At 45.0% G+C, this 22,598-nt stretch overlaps 1 protein-coding gene across 5 annotated transcripts in view; it reads left to right on the top strand.

The window, feature by feature from the left end:
* The first annotated feature begins 5,645 nt into the window (after positions 1-5,645).
* The window catches only part of TNRC6C (trinucleotide repeat containing adaptor 6C), an 87,285-nt gene continuing 70,332 nt past the window's right edge, over positions 5,646-22,598 (top strand). For all 5 annotated transcript variants that reach the window (XM_044298774.1, XM_044298773.1, XM_044298775.1 and 2 more), the window contains exons 1-3: positions 5,646-5,744; positions 7,025-7,046; positions 18,301-18,618. In XM_044298774.1, the coding sequence (XP_044154709.1) occupies positions 5,682-5,744; positions 7,025-7,046; positions 18,301-18,618 (403 nt within the window). In that variant the 5' untranslated portion in view covers positions 5,646-5,681. The remainder of the gene's footprint in view (positions 5,745-7,024; positions 7,047-18,300; positions 18,619-22,598) is intronic.

Genomic DNA, 22,598 nt, shown 5'->3' with positions numbered 1-22,598 from the left:
AAAAAAAAATACATTTTCTAAATCCATTGGTCAGTAGATTTTACTTTAGTCATGAACTATGGAGTCTAGACAGTTCAGCAGGTTGCTCACTGCACACAGGTTTCTATGGTAACCTGCAGACCTGATTAGCTGAGAGCCGGAGTGACCTCGCCCCCGCGGAGTGATTGGACTGAGCTCTGAGGGAACTTGGAAGGTTTAGCAAGATTACCTGCAGTAAGCAAAAGGTCCAAGTGTTGTGAGGACTGAGAAACACGGCTTTCACACTTGTGTTGTTCTTTTCCGGCATAGAGTTCCGTCGTCGGGGCTCTATGCCGGAAAAATCCTGATCAGGATAATCCCCATGCATTCTGAATGGAGATGAATCCGTTCAGGACCGGAACGTTTTTTGGCCGGAGAAAATACCGCAGCATGCTGTGCTTTTTGCCACAAGGCCGGATCCGGAATTAATGCCCATTGAAAGGCATTAATCCGGATCCGGCCTTTAAGCTAAACGTCGTTTCGGCGCATTACCTGATCCGACGTTTAGCTTTTTCTGAAGAGCGTCCTGGCAGCCATGGTAAAGTGTAGTGCGGAGCGGAGGAGCAGTATACTTACCGTCCGTGCGGCTCCCGGGGTGCCCCACGCGCATGGATCACGTCATCCATGCGCATGGGGCGCTCTGACGTCATTCTGGAGCACCCCGGGAGCCGCATGGACGGTAAGTATACTGCTCCCCACTACTACTATGGCAACCAGGACTTTAATAGCGTCCTGGCTGCCATAGTAACACTGAACGCATTTTGAAGACGGATCCGTCTTCAAATGCTTTCAGTTCACTTGCGTTTTTCCGGATCCGGCGTGTAATTCCGGCAAATGGAGTACATGACGGATCCGGACAACGCAAGTGTGAAAGAGCCCTTAGTGATCAAAATCTCCTGCTCGGCCTCTTGCACACCACCGTATGGCTTTTTCTGTATTTTGCAGTCGGTTTTAAACGGATCAGTTTTTCCTTTTTTGTTTCAGCAGTGTGTCCGCTTCCGTTCAGTTTTGCCGTTCAGTTTGGTTTCCGTTTGTGATCCGTTTTTTGGGGAATGCCAACAGAAACATATAATAATGTTTAAACAGTAAATACATAAAAAAATTGGGCTGGGCATAACATCTTCAATAGATGGTTCCTCAAGAACTGATACAGAAGACAGACGGATGCATTCTGCTTTTTTTTTTTTTTTTTTTTTGTGTGTGGAACCATTGACTTGAATAGAGCCACGGAACGTGACTTGCAGGCAATAGAACATGTTCTATCTTTCAACGGAAATACGGAAACGAAAGACATACGGAGCACCTTCCGTTGGTTTTGCAGACCCGTTGAAAAAAAAATGTTCCGCAAGCGGAACACAAAAAAAAACAGAACGGAAACGGGGAAAAATAAACGTTCGTGTGCAAGAGGCCTAAGTTGAAATATGCTAACAACTGCTGGAGACCCGCCCACAGCCTGAGGAGACCACAAACTGCCTGTCAGCCAGTGCATCAATGGTACTTCTTAAGGTACTTTCATACCTGCGGCAGAACTGCCTGCCTGATCGGCAATCTGCATGCAAACGGACAGCATTTGTAAACTGATCCGGATGCAGATCCGTCTCACAAATGCATTGCAAGAATGGATCCGTCTGTCCATTTTGTCTTACGGAAAAACGGATTCATTTCTATATTTTTTGTTCACCTTTTTAAAGGTCTGCACATGCGCAGACAGGACGGACGGATCTTGCATTGCGGTATTTTTTATGCCGGGTCCGGCACTAATACATTTCAATGTAAATGAATGCCGAATCCGGCATTTCGGCAACTGATCCGGAATTTTGGACGGAGATAATACCGCAGCATGCTCCGTCCAAAACGCTGTTCAGTGACTGAACTGAAGACATCCTGATGCATCCTGAACTGATTTCTTTCCATTCAGAATGCATGGGGCTAAAACTGATCAGTTCTTCTCCGGTATTCAACTCCTATGTCGGAACTCGGTGCAGGAAAATAAAAACGCTAGTGTGAAAGTACCCTTAGTATATCTAAACTTTCAATAAACTGTGCATAAATCAATAGTCCGGTGCGTGTTCTCTCTGGATGCTTCATGTTTGGAGAGGTTAGCTGCTCTGATGGCTTCTATATGCTATACATAGAATAGAAGGCGGAAAACGGTTTTCTAACATCTCAAATTCAGAAATACACAATACAAAAAAGCTTAAATTAAAGTGGTTGTCCGGGATTGGGGACATTGCTACAAGTAAACACCAAGCACATAAATATTACATACATTCCTGTCCTACCTTTGCCAGACTTTTTTCTAATGCCCTGTTTTCATATCATAAATCCTCTGCCGGAAGTGCCGCTTCTCAAATATTCAGTAACTTACTGGGTCCCTTACTGCAGAGCGAAGCCTCTGCTTCCGCTTCGCAGGGAGCCCGGTGACGTCACCGTCAGCCGCGGTGCGCTCAGTGAGTATGCAGAGCGCACTGAGGGGTGGAAACTAGGTGGCAACACATGACGCTAAACCCCGCCCCTCTGGTCCGGTGACGTCACCAGGCAGTGCGCTTTCTTCTGAATGAAGGAGGCAGAGCACTATGCTACTTAGCATAGTAAACGCCTCCTATGTAAAATACAGGCAAATGCTGCAGCAGGCTGGAGAAAGAATGATTCAGGGGGGCGTATGCACAGAGGAGGTGACTATGTGCGGCAGGAAGTTAGCGCTAACCTAAACATCGATGTCAACAATGAGTGGGGGACTGTCGGAGCCCTGTAGAAGAGGAGAAAATACAAAAAAACATATGTGGGGACTTTGAATCGGCTATTAGGAGTGAGTAAACCTTTTTTAAAAAAAAAGTTTTGATCCCAAACAACCCCTTTAAGTTATTGCTTAAACATGCGCCATGTATGAGGGATTCGGGGGAAATTGAGGAGTCGGGGCTCTAGCTTACCGATCCCACAGCCCTGCGTACATGTACGGCACGCGAAGGCGCCCTTACAGGACTCTGCTTTACTGTAATTTGCACCAAATTTGTCAAATGTCACACATTGGGGAAGATTTATCTATCAAAACTGACTTATTGTCCTTAGCAACTGATCTACAAGCATGGAGGACCCTTGAGAGCTGGAGAAAGCTATTTGAGCTGCCTTCTGGCATTTGTTTGGCTCCCTGCCCAGATTGCATTCCCCTTATACTGCGCCGCAGTCTGGTGATTGCTCCTGAGGGCTGCAGAAGGTGCAACTCAACCTTTTATCAGACAACAAAAGCATTATGTAGCGTTGGACCGCATGATGCTGCTCATGACGCGGGGCTGATCTTTTTATTTTTTCTACTATTTTAGTCATTTTGATACAGTTATGTAACTTTGTTCTAGGTGTTAATTTGTAAATCGTTGCAAAATTACCGACATTCAGTTCCACATAAGCGCTAACCTACGGTATTCCTCTTCGCTGTACAGTTCATCTGATGATCTGAATTCTCTGTCCCAAAACACATACACATTAGTTCTCTGAGGAAAACCACACAAACACGAGGTATAAACTCCAGATGTTGTCCTTGGTTGGAACTGAACCCAGAAGCAGAGGCCGCAGTAGTTTTTCCGGAAGAATAAAAGCACTCATCTTAGCATTTTTGAGGAGTATTTGCAACCACAGAGGAGTACAAAATAAGATTCTCGGCAGCTTTTTTTTTTTTTCCTTGGCTGTAACTTTTTTTTTTCTTTTTCTGTTAATGTTACCGTATGAAGGCTTCCTTTTTGCAGTGAGAATTGTATTTTTATTGACACACTTTTAAAGTGCTTATATCGTACTAACTTTTTTTTTTTCTTACCTTTTTTAGAAATCGGGGGAAAAAAGTTTTGTGCACTTTAAATTTACAACATACACTAGCATAGTGAATTATATTTATTCTGTAGGTCAGTACGATTATGGTTATACCAAATATGTATATATATATTATATTTTTTTTAACACTACTTTTGTACAATAACTGCACATTTAGGCCTCTTTCACACAGGCGAGATTTCCGCGCGGGTGAAATGTGTCACGTGAACGCATTGCACCCGCCCTGAGTCCGGACCCATTCATTTCTATGGGGCTGTGCAGATGAGCGGTGATTTTCACGCATCACTTGTGCGTTGTGTGAAAATCGCAGCATGCTCCATATTGTGCGTTTTTTTTCACGCAATGCAGGCCCATAGAAGTGAATGGGGCTGCGTGAAAATCGCAAGCATCAGCAAGCAAGTGCGGATGTGGTGTTTTTTTTTTTTTCCTTTACGCATGGTTGCTAAGATGAAAGTCTATTCACTGTATTATTTTCCCTTATAACATGGTTATAAGGGAAAATAATAGCATTCTTAATACAGAATGCTTAGTAGAAGGTCAATTGAGGGTTAAAAAATAACAAAATATTAACTCACCTCCTCCTCTTGATCGCGTAGTTGCCGATCTCTTCTCACTACTTTAATCATGAGCTGCCGGCTAAAGGACCTGTGGTGCCGTCACATCACATGGTCCATCACCGTGGTGATGGACCATGTGATGAACTCGGTGACGTCACCACAGGTCCTGAAGAAAGAACGCGATCAATTGGAGGAGGTGAGTTAATTTTGTATTTTGTATTTTTTAACCCTTAATTGACCTTCTACTATGCATTCTGTATTCAGAATGCTATTATTTTCCCTTATAACCATGTTATAAGGGAAAATATTTACATCTCCAGAACACCTAACCCAAACCTGAACTTCAGTGAAGAAGTTCGCGTACCAGTCCGTTTTTTATCACGCGCGTGCAAAACGCATTGCACCCGTGCGATAAAAACTGAACAACGGAACGCAATCGCAGTCGCGTACCTACAATTGCGTACCTACAATTTGCCGCAATGCACCCGGGAAGCATCCGAAGCCAAAACGTGACGCCCGTGTGACCCCAGCCTTAGGGCTCATTCAGACGGCCGTATGCTATCCGCAAAAATGCGGATCCGTTTTTTTGCGGATTTGATGCTGACCTATTCACTTCTATGAGGCCCTTTTCTATTCCAAGGATCCGCAAAATAAATGAAACATGTCCTATACTTGTCCGTGAAAATCAGGACATGGCCCTATTGAAGTCTATGGGTCAGCAAAAATACTGAATGCTATCCGTTTTTTTGCGGATCCGCAAAAAAAGGATAGCATTCAGTATTTTTGCGGACAGCATACGGCCGTCTGAATGAGCCCGTAGGCTGTGTCTGTGGCACATACCAAGGGCTCATGTATATGGCTGTTGCCCAGCAGTGTCCGTATTGCGGCCTGCAGACAGCGGTTTTGCAATATACGGGCATTGGCCATTTGTGCACTGCATCACAGATGCGGACCCATTCACTTGAACCGCAGTTTACAGTCTCCAGCACTGGCTCAGCACAGACCCTATTTTTCTGTCCACATCCGTTCCACAATTGTGTGGATTAGATGTGGACCCATTCATTTCAAAGGGGCCGTTCTGCAACCCCGCAAAAAAGATTTTTTAAGCCATTCTGATCATCTTCTTCTTTTTTCTTTCTTTATTTTTTCATGTTGTCTTTGCGTCTAACCTGTATTTTGTATGGATGCGGCTCTTCACTGTGGATCTACAATTATTTCTTCTTTTTTTTTTTTTTTTTTTCCCCCAGGGACATAGAGCCGGAGACTCAAAAAGAGGAACATTTGATGGAAGAAAAGAAAAAGAAAAAGCAGGAAGAAAAGAAGAAGAAGGAAGGTGCCCAGAAAAAGGTCAGGGTTCACTTCTTTTCGGCCATTGTATTTGGCACAATTTCCCTCTAATTAAAACGCCACTTTCCGATGGTAGTACGGCCCGAACCTGCCAGGAACCTATGGGAAACGGACTGTTCATAGTGGTGGGAAGGAGGCAATTAGCAGAGAAGTGCCCATTGTCTGCCCTCTCCAAGTTGTCCCAAGGAGTCTGTCTCGTGCACTCACCTTCGCTTCAGTCTCTCTTCTCTTGTGCTGTCTGTTTAGTTGTGCTCACTCTTTTCCCACAGTTTCTCTTGTGATCTTTTTATTATTTTTTATTTTTTCCCCTCAGTTGTCTTCTCCTCAGTCTCTCTCGTGCTCTTTCCCCTCACTTGTGCTCTCTTTCTTTCCAGTCACTCTCTTGTGCTTTTTTTCCCCTCAATTACTCTCTTATGGGTCCTCTACTTTCTTTTGTTTTCAGTGTTTCCCCTCAGTTCTGCTCTTTCCAATCTGTATCTCACTTTCTTTTCCCTCAGTTGCTCTCTTGGGTGCTCTGTTTCTCCATCGGTGTCTCTCATGCTCTTTTCCCTCAGTCTCTCTTGCGGTCTCTTTCCAATCAGTTGTGCTCTTTCTTTCCAGTCCCCCTCTCCTTTTCTGTTTTTCCCTAAGTCTCTCTGTCTGGCTGTCTCTCTGTCTGGCTGTCTCTCTGTCTGGCTGTCTCTCTGTCTGGCTGTCTCTCTGTCTGGCTGTCTCTCTGTCTGGCTGTCTCTCTGTCTGGCTGTCTCTCTGTCTGGCTGTCTCTCTGTCTGGCTGTCTCTCTGTCTGGCTGTCTCTCTGTCTGGCTGTCTCTCTGTCTGGCTGTCTCTCTGTCTGTCTCATGCTATCGTTCCCTTCAATCACTCTCGGGTGTGCTCTCTTTCTGGGGTGTTCTTCTGATGTCTCTTGCTGCCTGTCTCTCTAATGTGTTCTTGTGTGTTCTTTTTCTTCTCTCTTGCTCTCTTTTATGCTTTTTCTTTTTCTTCTGCCTCCTGTATAGTTCTCTCTAATGTGTTCTCTCTGTCTCCTGTATCGTTTTACCCTCTCGTGCTGTCCTATGCTTTCTCTTTATGTCTGTGTGTTTTTGTTTTTTTCTTCTGTCTCGTCTTCCTTCTCTTGTGTTCTTTGTTTCATGTGTTTTTTCTTCTATCTTTCTCGTCTTTTCTCTCATGTTCTCTCATTCTGCCTTGTCTTTTTCTTCTGGGGTGTCATTTTCTCTCTCACTTTTTCCCATTGTGGTTTTTGCCCTTTAATTAAACACTTTTTCTTTCTTTCTGTTTCAGGCTGCTGAACAAAAAACCAAAGGTTAGTGCTCCTCTGTCTGTTGCAGCATTCACATCCATGTCTTGTGAGCTCCCTAGCTGCTGCGTTTCAATCTTGCAGCCTGCCTGTCTGACACTGCTGAGAGTGGGGTCCCTGCCCTCATTGAAATTCCGTGCCAGTACGCGGATGGTGAGGGAGCCTGCAGCCTTCATGCTTGTCTGGCTGCCATTTTCTGCTGTATCAAGCCATCCATCTTCCTACCCGGTTCACTCACAGTAAACTTCAGCCCTGTGTTTACCAGGGGCTTACATGCAGAGCATCTGTCTCCATCTACAAGAACCATCGGCTGAAACATTAAAGAGATTGTGCTAAGTTCTTATGTTATCCCCTATCCACTTGACGGGGATAACTTGCTGATTGCTGGGGGTCAAACCACTGGGACCTCCACCAATCACGAGAGGGAACAGCAGGTCATGAATGCGCACTGCCACTCCATTCACTCTCTATGCAGCACTCAGTGATCCCATAGAGAATAAATGGAGCAGCAGGACGCATTCACTACCTGCTGCGCCATCAGATTTGGGGGTCCGTCCACTGGGACCCCCACCAAACAGCTAGTTTTCCCTATCCAGTGGATAGGGGATAACTTAAAACCTTGACACAACCTCTTTAATGTCTGTGGTCATCTCCTCATCCCTGCACTTTTTCTTATGTTGGAAACTAATTTATTTGCTTAATATGGGTATTACAATCAAAATGATTCTATCCGGGTTTGTTTTTTAAAATCTGAGGGGGTCATTTATTAAGAGCGATGTTTTAGACTCCGGTCTTAATAAAGCACTGCAATGGTTGTGGATCCGCCTTTAGTTATGAACAGCCGCAGGCCTCTCCTTAACGTTGACGGATCCTCAACCACTTCCTAGCTGTCTTACACTTAGACCCTTTTCCACGCCTAAAACAGGCGTAGAAAATGGTAAATGAGATGGGACTGACGGCCTTCCCCACCCATGCCACTGTTTTTAGACCTGGCGTGAGCAGGAAGAAGTTGCTAATTACAGCGCAAAAGACATTTTGCGCTGCAATCTTCCCCAGAAATATGCATACTTTAGGCGTATTTCTGTTTAATAAATGACCCCTTCAGGTTTTATTTCAGCGGTGTAGATTTTTCACAGGAGAATGCAGTGAAAGATGTGTTTTCCGTATACTATAAAGCTGTTAATAGGACATGCATGCTTGGTCTCAGGCCCTCCTGCATAGGTCTGCTTTTCATTTCATCTTGACCAAGATGGAATCTGCTTCACATGCATGCCTATGTTCGCTCCCCTGATCTTGGCCACCAGAGAAGACTGCGCTTTTTGCTATAGCGTGCAAGCACGACCACCACTGCTGGATTGTAGGGTGGTCCTAATCCCTGGGAAGGACACACCAGTGTAAGAAGTCTCCCACCCAGTGCATGTGGCTCCCTCTACTTGGACTTGGAATACTGTTTTACTCCTCCAGTCGTTGCAATGAAGGGTCACTTTTAGACTACTGATGTGTTCGAGACATTACATTGATTTTAGGCAGACGGCTCCGAAATGTGATGTTTGTTCCCTGTCAGGTGATTTCTACTGCTCCATCTGAGATCAGGATATGGCCTAGGGAGAGAAGCTCGGCACTGGGATGTGTAGGTTTATATGATTGGAGCAGAGTAAATCCTGCCAGAAGTCCTAGGAGAGACAGTGGGAGTCCTGATCTCTAGTGTTAAAGGGGTTGTGGATATTGGTATTACCCATATTGCTTCCTTTGCTGGCTGTATTCATTTTTCCATCACATTATACACTGCTCATATCCAGGGGTTACAACCACCCTGCAATCCAGCGGTGGTGGTCATGCTTGCACGCTACAGAAAAAACCCTTGCCTCTCTGGTGGCCGGGACCGTGGGAGCGCACATAGGCTGGTGCTTTTTTCTGCAAGCACGACCACTGCTGCTGGATTCGAGGGTGTTCATAACCCCTGGATACAAGCAGTGTATAATGTGATGGAAAAATGAATCCAGCTCGCAAAGGAGGCAATATGGACAATCGCAATACATTAGTAAGTGCTTTGTATTAACTTTGTCTACATAAGTGCCATCTGCTGACGTGAGACATCTCCTTTAAGAGTATCTTCACTATGTTAATGGGGGGTGCACAAAAGCAAAATTAATCAAAAAAATCATACGCTAATCCGTAGTGTTGTATGCTGGATTTTACATGTTAATACTAGACTTTTTTGTTCCATCTAGTAAATTGCAGTAATGTGATGGCTTCTGTTCTCTTCTGTGCCATCCGATAGCTGTAATGGAAACATACCATAGGAACATGGCGCCCTTCTCTGATTATTTCCATGGTGACATATCCTTGCCGCAGAAGGTCAGCTCTCCGTCTGCCAACCTTGGGTTTTTTTTCTCTGAAAAGCTCGACCCGGAATAACATATGAGCTCATTTTCTTAGGTAGTTTTAGATGCCTTTTCACTTTTGTTAAAGAAGTTCACTACATCCATCCACACAAGCACCCCCTAAACACCATAATTTCAGTATATCCTATTTACCCAAAGTCCGTTCACGTGACCCTCCGCAGCTTCCTGTGATGTTCCCCAGTTCAGCCTGTTCTCCTGCAAGTTGATCCAGAGGAAGACAAAAAACCTGAAGTAGAAGACCATTTTGCTTATTTTGTTGGGGGAAAAAAAATTCCTTCCCGACTCCAATTAGGCAATCAGATTGATCAACGACCCTTCTCCAGAAATGGTGCAGAAGGACAGAGGGACATCGCTCCAAAGGGGAGGCCAGACCAAATGGAGGGGCTCAGTTATCTCCCGTGCACGCAAATAAAGTTTGGTTTTTGCGCTGGCAGGAAGGGCGACACAGTGAATCATGGGAAGTGTAGTAAGAACCCACAGCCGGCTGCTGTAGTAGCCAGAAGTGTCTCCTGTAAGCAGTCGTGTAGCTGTGGATTCTGAAAAGTCAAAATGATAGGTAAGGTATCTTAAATTGCCGGGGAGACCATTTTTATATAATGTATATGTATCATCAAACCCCTTTCAATACACAGACATGCTCCCTTATGGCAAGGAACAACGCCAGCTGATGGGAGTGGTGGAAACTCCCCACCATATGATAAAGGGAATGCAGGGAAGCAGCTAGGCCAGGATGCGGGGAAGCAGCTAGGCCAGAATGCTGGGATAAGGGAGCAGGTCATCTCCTAAAGCGTCCCTAATCCTCGCCCTAACTCCTCACCGTATGAGCGGACCTGGATAGTAGGACGGCTCATACCCAGAATACCTAGGACCCTTAGTCGCCCTGATAATCCCTCACATAGGAGCAGGGGAGAGACGACCTGTTCTTCCAAGACACAGATGAACACGAGTCTCAACTGGCCTAGTTGCAAAGAAAAGCCAAGTGGAACGTCAGGTAAGTATCCAGTGGTGGGGATAACCACTGAACCAAGAACTTAAGAAGGCATGTTGACTTACGTGCTGCAGCTACGGGATGGCACAATAGAAGACCACACCAAGGTGAACTGGAACCCATGCAAACGTACTGACATCCGAACACCATACCGGACTCAGTACGTACTGACACACAGGAACCAGCACTCCAGCAACAGCTCACTGACTAGACTTTTGGTTCACCTCTCCGGGAAACCATGGAGCCCCCTTCCGGACAAACAACAAACGGGGTACGACTTGCATACATGCCAGACATGTAACAACAACAAGGTGAGAACCCACACAGGTAAGCTAGGAGAACATGGAGGATAGAATGGGAAGACATCACTGGCGACATCGATGCCCCACTAGGTGGCCCTCACACTGGAAGAAGGAACATCCAGAAAAAGAGTATAACTCCAGCACACACCAAGCCTGGAGTACAACTGACTCCTGACCTTAAGACACAGGTATAAGAAGCACCTAGTAACCACACCCAGCAAGGTAGTTAACCCCTCCAGCACCAAACAGGGGAGGAACCAGGAGAAGGGGAGAAAGGCACATACAAGCCGACATAAATGCGTTGCCCCTCGCAACCGACATGCACAGCAATGTGTCACGTGCACAACACAGAGGCCTCTGGCACTCACTGGCTTATCTCCTTTGGGATCAAAAGGATCAGGCATTTGGAAATCCAGCATGCTGACCCAGACAATTTCCTAATGTGTTTGGCCAGCTTCAGAATCCCTATCATAGTCCTATCATTTTAAAGGGCATCTGTCCGCAGATTTGTCCCTATGACACTGGCTGACCACATGTGCAGTTGGCAGCTGAAGACATCTGTGTTGGTCCCGTGTTCATATGTGCTCGCATTGCTGAGAAAAAGGATGTTTTATTATATGCAAATGAGTCTCTCTAGGCGCAACGGGGCGTAACTGTTTCACCTAGAGGCTCTGCACTCTGCAACTGCCGCGCCCTCTGCACTTGGATAGGGCCAGGGAGTGTAAACGTCATCGCGCCTGGTCCTGTCAATGACAGTGCAGAGAGCTGATTGGTTGCTTTTGGCCACAAGCCCAGTATTGATATCCATGGCTGTAATTTCCTATATATTGGTGGTAATAATAGGCGCTGTGGGGTAGATGGAGTCAGAATGTAGTTACAGAGGGACAGCGAAGCCTGTAGGAGAAGTAATAACTGTTACTCAGCCTCATGTGTGCCCTCCTTTTTAATTAATTTCCTTTAACCGTGGTCCTAACGAAGTGTGATGGACTGGGAGCGGCATTTCATTAGTAGAATTCAATTTGGCGCGGTGGCTGCACCAGACATTCCTGCAGAAGATGACCCCTCTCCCCGCCGTTCCTCATTGGCAACGCGCAGCAAGTTCATTTAGCTTTGCTTTCGCCGAGATGCTTGTGAGTAGTGGCTTAGAGGTTTCCATGGCGACGGGTTGACGAACGAGAGCCGTCATGCAAGGCAGCAAATGCTGGAGCATAGCTGAGCGCACGGAGGGGACGCCCGTCACTCCACAAACACTGACAGATGGGGCTTGTTTGTCAGACGTCTGTATGCCAGGCCGCACTGCCTGTCGTGAACCTTTTCAATGAGATTCATAGGGCACCTGATCTGATGCCTGCCCATGATCTGCGCCTATTTGTTACCAAAAATCAATTCTTGTGATACGATGTGGGATTTGTAGTTTATCTCTAACATCTTGATGTTTAAGTAAGTCTGCTAAGAATGTCTATATTCTGGCTGTGGATTGTATTACACATGCATGTAGCCTATTCCCCTTGTATAACACTTAAATTGTAGGTATGTGTAATGTGTATATACTTTTATTTATTTTTTGGCAGCGTTTTAAGGGGATTAAGAAATCTCTCGTTTAAAGGGCATCTGTCAGCAGTTTTGTACCTTTGACACTCGCTGACCCGTTACGTGTGCACTTGGCAGTTGATGACATCTATGTTGGTCCCGTGTTCATATGTGCCCGCATTGCTGAGAAAAATGATGTTTTAATATATGTAAGTGAGCCTCTAGGAGCAACGGGGGCATGGCCATTACACCTAGAGGCTCTGCTCTCTCTGCTGCACCCTCTGCACCTTGATTGGCAGCAACAGGCTGTATAAACCTCATCATGTCTGTCCCTGCCAATCAAAGTACAGAGGGCGTAGCCGCTAGGTGTAACAGCAACATAAAACATTATTTTCTCAGCAATGCGGCCACATATGAACATGGGACCAACACAGATGCCTTCAGCTGCCAAGTGCACATGTAACGGGTCAGCCAGTTTTTATGGGTACAAAACTGCTGACAAATGCCCTTTAAAGGGGTTGTCTGCATTCAGAGCCGAACCTGGACATACCTCCATTTTCACCCAGGCAGCCCCCCTGACTTGATCATTGGAGCAGTTCATGCTCCGATGTTCTCCTTTGCCCTGCTCTAAATCGCGCAGGGCAAAGGCATTTTCAAGAGTTCAGGTGACTTACTGGGCTCTCCATGGAGCTGCCAGGAAGCCCGGTGAGGTCACCGCGCACTGATGGGCGGGCTTTAGCGCTGTCCTAGCCAGTAAAACGGCTAGGGCAGAGCTACAGCATGCCCATCAGAGCTGATGAAATCACCGAACACACTGCCGGGCGGAAGTTTCTGCCCAGCAGTGTGTTATTGTAAACAGGAGCCCATGCCCTCCGATGCCAACATTAGGAGGGCTGCCTGGGTGAAAATAAGGTTATGTCCGGGTTTAGCTCTGAACCCGGACAACCCCTTTAAGGACTCCCATACACATGCAGAGTTGAGGCCAAAATCCTAAAGTGAGGAGGACTGAGAGGTAAATAAAAAATTTTTTATATATCAGGTTTTGGCTTCAAAAACGCCATCGAGGTACGGCCACACACAGCAAAGCGCATCAGATTTTCCACAGCAGAATTTTAAGATTCCAGCAGGGCCTTAGACGCCTCACTCCTACCAATATACTCTCCCTCCTGATGTGAAGCGCATATATATATATTCTTCATTAGACCCCATTCTAGCTCCTCTGGTTAGTGCCCCTGTGTCAGTAGATGCGGAGGGTGTAGCATGGAACCAATAGCCGACTCCAGTACCGTAAAGAATGTAATATTGTCTATAGCGGATGGCTCAGCCATTCATATGTAATCAGTCCACGCCATTACTGTGTCTCTTGAGCAAACTCAGCGTTTCCGTGTCACAACCCCCTGAGCAGTGAAGTTTTTGGCTGTGGTCATCCTTCATGGCCAGAACATGCATTTTCTATGAAGGTCTGTTATGACAGACGCTCTGCACATCTGATCCGGTAGCATTAGTACAAGTCACCGCGGTGGTGGCTGAATATCCCCAGATACACGGATTCATGGAGCACCACTGCCTCTCGGTGGCTATCTGCATTACATCAGCTCCAAAATTGCTTAATTTTTTTAGGACAGGCTGAAAATAATTTCTAGAAAGTAGTGGTGGGTTATCTGGCCATGTCTCATGCGGGCCATCCCCTCTCCAGTGTGGGAGACGGTGACTAAACCCTAAGCCCGTGATTCTTAAGTGTCTTAATATTTCGTACATAACAGAAACCCCACGGGTATGTTCACACGAACATACCCTCGTCCGCCTACAAAATTCACAGCGTATAAATTATTATTATTATTTTTTGCACATTTTTAATGTAATTTTTCAATGCTTTACTTTAATACAAAACTGAATTTTCATCTTATGGTTTTTATTGTTGAGCGAACTTGTGGTTTCAAGTTCGGAGTACAAGGTTGAGGTTATCTAAGAATTCCGTTATGGATTCCGCTGCCATTACTTATGGTCCGTTTTAGCTGAATCCATAACGGAATTTTTTGATAACCTGAACCTTGTACGCTGAACTTGAAACCACAAGTTCACTCAACACTAGTGGTTTTTGTTGTGGATCCCCACCAAAAAGATAGACACATACAGATATTTTTTTTTTTATGATTCTCTTTTATTTCAATGGGAGATTCAGGGCTGTTTCTGCGCCAAGTTGGGGCGTGCTGCTTCAGTTTTCTTTGTTGGAAAAAAAGCAAATGCTGCTTCCCGCTGAAATGAATGGGAGGTGTTTTTTGGAGCCGATTTTGAGGCAGAAACTCTCCAAAAGCACCGCCAAAAAAAAGTCTGTGTTAACTGGTCCTAAGACTTGTGATTACTAATGTGTACTATAGTCCGCAAATGCTGTGTTGCCTGCACATCAAAGGGGCACAGTGCTCAGAGCAGTGTCGCAGACCCCTTCGTTCTAGTGTTCCTGGGGCCCCACGGCACATACATCCCAGTAATTTCATCTTGGCGAATGTTGAACCTTCTCTTTATGTAACAAACTAGAAATTAATGGCTGAAAATAATCTGTTCACGTCCCTCTCAGTCATACACTGTGCATGTGTGGTCTGCGTGCTTGGATGCTTTCTCTCCTCTCCTCCTGGTGCTGTCTCTGACATGAGAGAGAAGGGAGAGCAGAGCCAGGAGTAAAGCTCTGACGGAATTCAGCAGCACCGACAACTAGATGGAGGACTTGCACACACTCTGCATAGAGGGGGAACTATTTAGAAAGCTGCTTGATTTTGCATTACAATAAAATAGTGCAAGATTTCCATAGCCTTTAATGATAAACGTAAGCCAAATATAATCTTGATCACTCTTTGCTACTACAGAATTCTTGCAGTGTTTCGAGTGGAAGTTATCCAATAGGCGGGGGTGGGTTTAACCTCCTGTGAGTCCTATTGCAGACAGAGCAGTGGTGGAGACTCTGTGTGCCGCTCGTCTCAGGATTGTGAGGACGCTAAATCGCAGATCACAGATTTTATTTTTTACATTTTTATTTATTTTATTTTATTTTATTGCAATATTTGACAAAATGGGGTCAAAGGAGAGTAGGAGAACCCCAGCTATTCCCCACTTTTACCTGGGGTACAGGTGTGATAGACTCCCAACACTTAAGCTGTAATTTTAATGTTTTATACACTCTTCTAGGAGTGCAGGGGTCGCCCATCGTCAGGACAGGTCATCATTATCTGAGCGGTGGGGGTCCAACTCGAGCCCCCCTGCAGGTCAGCTGTTGGAGGGGGCCGCGGCCTCTTCCTTGGCCTGTGATGTCATGTCTGTCGGTCACATGACCTATGTACAGCTCAGTAGTGAATGGAGCTACGAAGCACAGCCGCTATACAATGTACAGCGCTGTGCTTGATTTACTATACATAGTAACATAGTACATAAGGTCGAAAAAAGACATTTATCCATCCAGTTCGGCCTGTCATCCTGCAAGTTGATCCAGAGGAAGGCAAAAAAAATTGTGAGGTAGAAGCCAATTTTCCCCACTTTAGGGGAATAAAAAATTCCTTCCCGACTCCAATCAGGCAATCAGAATAACTCCCTGGATCAACGACCCCTCTCTAGTAGCTATAGCCTGTAATATTATTACGCTCCAGAAATACATCCCGGCCCCTCTTGAATTCCTTTATTGTACTCACCATCACCACCTCCTCAGGCAGAGAGTTCCATAGTCTCACTGCTCTTACCATAAAGAATCCTCTTCTATGTTTGTGTAGAAACCTTCTTTCCTCCAGACGCAGAGGATGTCCCCTCGTCACAGTCCTGGGGATAAACAGATGATAGGAGAGATCTCTGTACTGACCCCTGATATAGTTATACATAGTTATTAGATCTACGACGAAGGTTATAGCACTGTGGACCCTTCCAACAGCGGATCAGTGGGGGTGTCAGTAGTCCGACCCCCACCGATCAGATATTGACGACCCGTCCTGAGGAAACACCATCCATATTTATTTCTATTCTTTCTAAATGGGGAAAGTGGAGGTCCAGCCACGATAGGATAGGATAACAGCTGAATCTGCCCAGAAGCTGGACCTAATCCTATCGTGCTCATTCTCCATACAGTGCACGTCATACTACAGGTCCTTGCGTATTGCATCCTTCATCCATCACATACGGCCTTGGGACCCGGGAATGCAAAGCATTTTCAGCTTTTAGAGGGTGAATGACTGAGTGTGTGCCTGTAATACAGAGCCCGGAGGAGGCTCATTGCATGGCGGCAGCTATTTTCCGGTTGGCTTGTAATGAGTTTCAGCAAGTACCTCTCGGTCATCATTGATTTGTTGGCTTTCTTTAAAAAATGTGTGACCATCAACCCAAACTTACGTAAAAGGGCAGTAACTGGATAATGGGAATACCTCAGGCCAAAAAAAGTGAGCTTTTTAATGAATAAAGCCATCGATACCGGCGCTGTTTGTGTGTGGGAATTCGTTATAGTGACGGTGGAGTGACTCTTGGTGTAATAGAGCGTTGGCGCTTTCAAGAATCCTGCAACCTCTCCTGACTAGTCTGTTTTAGTCTCTACATTACTTTCCCCATGTAATAACAATTCTGGAACATCTTTTCATATAACTAGGGGTTGAGCCGTTCCTCTGTTATTTCTAGTAGAATTTTATGAATGAATCGGCACCTAGCTATTACCAGTAGGTGCTGTGTCCTTGCAACGTCTGTCACTGGCAGCATCATTAGACAGTTTTACATCTGGTGATTGATTCGGAAACTTCTGATTGAAATAATAGAGGAACAAGGCTACTTGGAGTCAAGAGTAGATGCTCGAACGGTCATTTACTTTTTATGCTGCGGAATATAGTAGCGTTATGTCACTGTCCCCAGTGAGGATCACAATCTGAGTTCCCTATCAGTATGTCTTAGGAAAGTGGGAAGAAACCGAAGAACCCCGAGGAAACCCACACAAACACGGGGAAAACATGCAAACTCTATGCAGATGTTGTCCTTAGTTATATTTGAACCCAGGACCCCAGCTCTGGAAGGCACCAGCACTAACCACTGACCCACTGTGCTGCCCATTTAGAGGGGTGATCCCATGATAAATGTAAAAAATGAAAATCAGACATCATAGTAGATGACAATCTCTTTCTAACAAAGCTAGAACCAGCCCTGTACTTCACATGGATCCAGAGATCTCCCCACTCATTGCTCTGCTAAATTTATATCAAGCTGACAGCTCTACCTATCACCGCTCAGAAGGCAGTTGAAGGATGAAACTGAGCATGTGCGTCCACCGCAGTGAGCCGGACAAAGAAACAGGAAATAGAACAAACAGCAGGTGGCGATAGATTAAAGTGAATAATTCGGTTGCTATACTGAAGCAGTTACAAAAGTATTCAGATCCAGGTACTGGTTTGAAAACTGCAGGATATTTTTCGTGGGACACCACCTTTTAATATGGAATACAATTCTTTATTAAAATAGACATGTCAGGAGAGGTGACGGGTCCTCTTTAAAGGGGAGGGAAACCTTTTTCTATAAAAAGTTCAGAACGTTGTAAAATACTATTTATATGGTGCCAACATATTCCCTCAGCACTGTATAGGGATGTTAATCAGTCACATTGGTGTTTGTCCTCATTGGAACTCAGTCTAAATAAGTCATACTCTTCATACCGATCTCCCCCACCCCTCCCGTTCTAAGCATCCTCAGGACTCCCTGATTGGAAGCATTGATCTGATGAGGTGGTAGAGGACTGTACCTATGACAGACCCGTACACGGAGCCACAAGGGCTCATGGGTGGAAGTGGGCCGCAGTGCTGCTTCACTGGTGCGGAAAATGGGGGATCGGTAAAACCTTGCTAATGCAAGTCAATGGCAAAATTGGACGCTTGTACCTGTTTATAATTTTTTTTTTGTTTTTCTGGTTTGAGGTCTCAGCAAATATACAAATGAATGTATTGTAGAAATAGGTTTGACCAGAGCCTCATGTTTCTGTCAATGTCATGATGTGCGGAGCCAAACTAACACCCTTCTTTTGTCTTTAGTGCCAGAACCAATCAAGATCAATTCCAACCAGCCCCAGTCTGCTGCTCCCAGTACTTCCACCAGCACTGTCCAAAACAGCAATGGCAAGCGAGCACCTGCCAACGGCCAGCAAACCGCGGCCTCCCGTTACCTGCCACGAGAGGTGCCTCCTCGCTTCCGCCAGCAAGAACAGAAGCAATTATTAAAAAGAGGACAGCCACTGCCAACTGGGACACTGACCAGTGCTAATACAGGACAGGATACTGGACAAACTGGGGCAAGCCCACCTCCACAGCAGGGGGCTGGTGGAGCTCATCACCCTGCAAAGACTCACTCTGGTAAGAATGCCATGTTTTCCTCTTTGGGTACATGCCACTAAATCTGTGCAACAGCAAAAACCTCTGGAGCTTCTTTCATCTTCCATATGGCAATAACATAGTAACATAGTACATAAGGCCGAAAAAAGACATTTGTCCATCCAGTTCGGCCTGTTATCCCGCAAGTTGATCCAGAGGAAGACTCCTCTCTAGTAGCTATAGCCTGTAATAGTATTACGATCCAGAAATACATCCAGGCCCCTCTTGAATTCCTTTATTGTACTCACCATCACCACCTCCTCAGGCAGAGAGTTCCATAGTCTCACTGCTCTTACCGTAAAGAATCCTCTTCTATGTTTGTGTACAAACCTTCTTTCCTCCAGACGCAGAGGATGTCCCCTCGTCAGTCACAGTCCTGGGAATGAATAGATGATGGGAGAGATCTCTGTACTGACCCCTGATATATTTATACATATTAATTAGATCTCCCCTCAGTCGTCTTTTTTTCTAAAGTGAATAACCCTAATTTTGATAATCTTTCAGGGTACTGTAGTTGCCCCATTCCAGTTATTACTTTAGATGCCCTCCTCTGGACCTTCTCCAGCTCTGCTATGTCTGCCTTGTGTATAGGAGCCCAGAACTGTACACAGTACTCCATGTGCGGTCTGACTAGCGATTTGTAAAGTGGTAGGACTATGTTCTTATCACGGGAATCTATGCCCCTTCTGATGCAACCCATTATCTTGTTGGCCTTGGCAGCAGCTGCCTGACACTGGTTTTTGCAGCTTAGTTTGCTGTTTATTAAAATTCCTAGATCCTTCTCCATGTCAGTGTTACCGAGTGTTTTACCATTTGGTATGTACGGTTGACTTGCATTTTTTCCTTCCCATGTGCATAACTTTACATTTGTCAGTGTTAAACCTCATCTGCCACTTATCTGCCCAAGCCTCCAGTCTATCCAGATCCCTCTGTAGTAGTATACTGTCCTCTTCAGTGTAAATTACTTTACACAGTTTAGTGTCATCTGCGAAAATTGATACTTTACTGTGCAAGCCTTCTACAAGATCATTAATAAATATATTGAAGAGAATAGGGCCCAATACTGACCCCTGAGGTACCCCACTAGTGACAGTGACCCAATCTGAGTAGTGTACCGTTAATAACCACCCTCTGTTTTCTATCACTGAGCCAGTTACTTACCCACATACAGACACTTTCTCCCAGTCCGAGCATTCTCATTTTATATACTAACCTTTTATGTGGTACAGTGTCAAATGCTTTGGAGAAGTCCAGATATACGACATCCATTGATTCGCCGCTGTCAAGTCTAGAACTTACCTCCTCAATAAAGATGCATTTTAACCCAGTGAATCTGTCAGCAGATTTGTAACTGGCTGACCTGTTGCACTTTGCAGCTAAAGGCATCTGTGTTGGTCCCATGTTCATATGTGCCCGCACTACTGAGAAAAATACATGGAAATGATCCTCTGGGAGCAACGGGGGCGTTGCCATTACACCTACAGGCTCTGCTCTCTCTGCTGTGCCCTCTGCACTTTGACAACGCCATGCAATGAAAATGTCATCATACCTGGCCCTGTCAATGAAACTGCAGAGGGAACGGCAGCTGCAGAGAGAGCTGAGCCTCTAGGTGTAATGGCAACACCCCCATTGCTCACAGTGGATCATTTCCATAAATCAAAACATCATTTTTCTCAGCAATGCGGACACATATGAGCATGAGCCCAACACAGATGCCTTCAGCTGCCAAGTGCACATGTAACAGGTCAGCCAGTGTCAAACATACAAATAAGCTGATGGACACCCTTTAAATATATCAAAGAATTGCATAAATGGCAGTTGCCTTATGTGATATTATAGCAATACTCATAGCATGATAGGTAAAAAAAAATATAATAATTTACATTTATCAAACTGGTGTAAAGTAGAACTGGCTTAGTTGCCCATAGCAACCAATCAGATTACAGCTTTCATTTTTCACAGCTCCTTTGGAAAATGAAAGGTGGAATCTGATTGGTTGCTATGGGCAAACTAAGCCAGTTCTACTTTACACCAGTTTGATAAATTTCCCCCAATATTTGTATAATTCCATAATTAAATTCTTCAGCCCCTTTTGAATTTATAGACCTGAATGCCCTATTTTCTAGACTGTAGGATGCATCGGGCCTATAAGATGCACCAGTAATTGGAAGCATAAAAAAGGAACCAAGTTGCACAATGTGTTTTTAATGAAAGGAAGCGCCCAAAAAGTTTTAATGTGCATTTCCTATGGCTACTACCCAGTCATTATGGTGCAGACACAGTAATGTAGGACTGTCGCAGTGCCTCATCACTGGTAGTACCGGATTTACATCTCAGGAGATATTAGTTGCGGATTGTCCGTCATCAGTTAGGTCTTGTACAGCTTTAAAATATTTGTCAGCTCCTAAAGCCAGGATCAGCAACCTCCGGCACTCCAGCTATTGTGACGCCACAACTCCCAGAATCCGCCTTTCACTTCGATAAGAGTTAGAATAATGACTAAGTGTGCATGCTGGGAGTCGTAGTTTCACAACAGCTGGAGTGCCAAAGGTTGCTGATCCCTGACTTATCTGGGAATTTTATATTGATGACCCCATCCTGTGGTCCTGGGAGTTAGACCCCCGTCGATCGGCTGTTAGAAGAGGCCATGTGATGTCGCCGTACATCGCTCACATGACCTAGTTGCAGTTGGTGAGGCTGAGCTGCATTACCAAGTGCAACCACTATACTATGTACGGCGCTGTGCTTGGTAAGCTTCCAGGAGCCCACCGCACTCACCAGAGGTGATTGGTGGCGATGCCGGGATTGAGACCGCTGATGTCTTGATGATGACCTATCCCGAGAACATCGTTATCGATTTCTGGATAACCCCTCACAGAATATCACAGTGCACTGTGTTTGTTCTGTCTGTTTTTATTATTCAATTTATTGATAGAATTGATTGATAATTGGCTGTATTTGACACTAAGTGTTGGCACTATATAAAGAGCGTTATTACCTCCCTGAGCAGCCATAGTAGTGGAAAAACAGTGGATGAGATTCACTTTGACTGGCGCCATGTGCATACATTTGTGTTATAATTAGCCTACATGCACACGAACGTGGTTTGGTTCCACATCCAAGCTGCATTTTTTTGCGGCTTGGCTGCGGACCCATTCACTTCGATGGTCCGCAAAAGATGCGGACAGAACTCTGTGTGCTGTCCGCATCTTTTGCTCCATTCCGTAGCCCTGCAAAAAAAATAGAACATGTCCTATTCTTGTCCATTTTGCAGACAAGAATAAGGCAATGTTGACTGCAAAACTCATACGTTCGTGTGCATGTAGGCTTAATGCCGGTTTCTCCCATAAATTATCATTTTATAATTAGCCGACTATTTCCTCCCCCTTTCTGCTCAAGAGTGGAAGGAAAAATTTGCAAGTCTTTGCTCGAGTATAGCTTGCACAAAAATTTGGGCTTTTTATGTCAGAAAATTGGTGAAAATGGATCGGTATGTTCCCTCCATAGCCTGCATGTTGTAGACTTCTCCCCATTGTATTAATATACAGTGATGCCTCAGGATACAATATTTTTACCATACAATGGTCTTTTCTGACCCATCGTAAGTTGAAACCAGATATGTAATGCCTCAGACTCTGACCCAACCAATCAAGGCCCCTTCAATGGTAAAATAGCTGGATTAGATGCTAGTTAGCAGCTATTCCTGACTGTTATATGTAAGGACTTGTTTTATCTGTATCAGTTATCTTCTTATTTTTCTTAAATCTTAGTTTTCTCTCATCTTGGATGACATTTTGGAACCGATTACTCAACTTACAATGGTTTCGACATACAATGGTCGTGGAACCAAATAATATTGTAACTTGAGGGACCACTGTATATAAACTATAGATAGACGCACATAATACCGCCAATCACTACTACCAGCAGTCTTTTCTGGCCCTGGTGTTGAGGTAGTGACA

This window comes from Bufo gargarizans, chromosome 6 (genome assembly GCF_014858855.1).
Source record: "Bufo gargarizans isolate SCDJY-AF-19 chromosome 6, ASM1485885v1, whole genome shotgun sequence".
In the NCBI taxonomy this organism is placed as follows: Eukaryota; Metazoa; Chordata; class Amphibia; order Anura; family Bufonidae; genus Bufo; species Bufo gargarizans.
The sequence above is the reverse complement of the archived record's forward strand: the minus strand, read 5'-3'. Positions and strand labels throughout refer to the sequence as shown.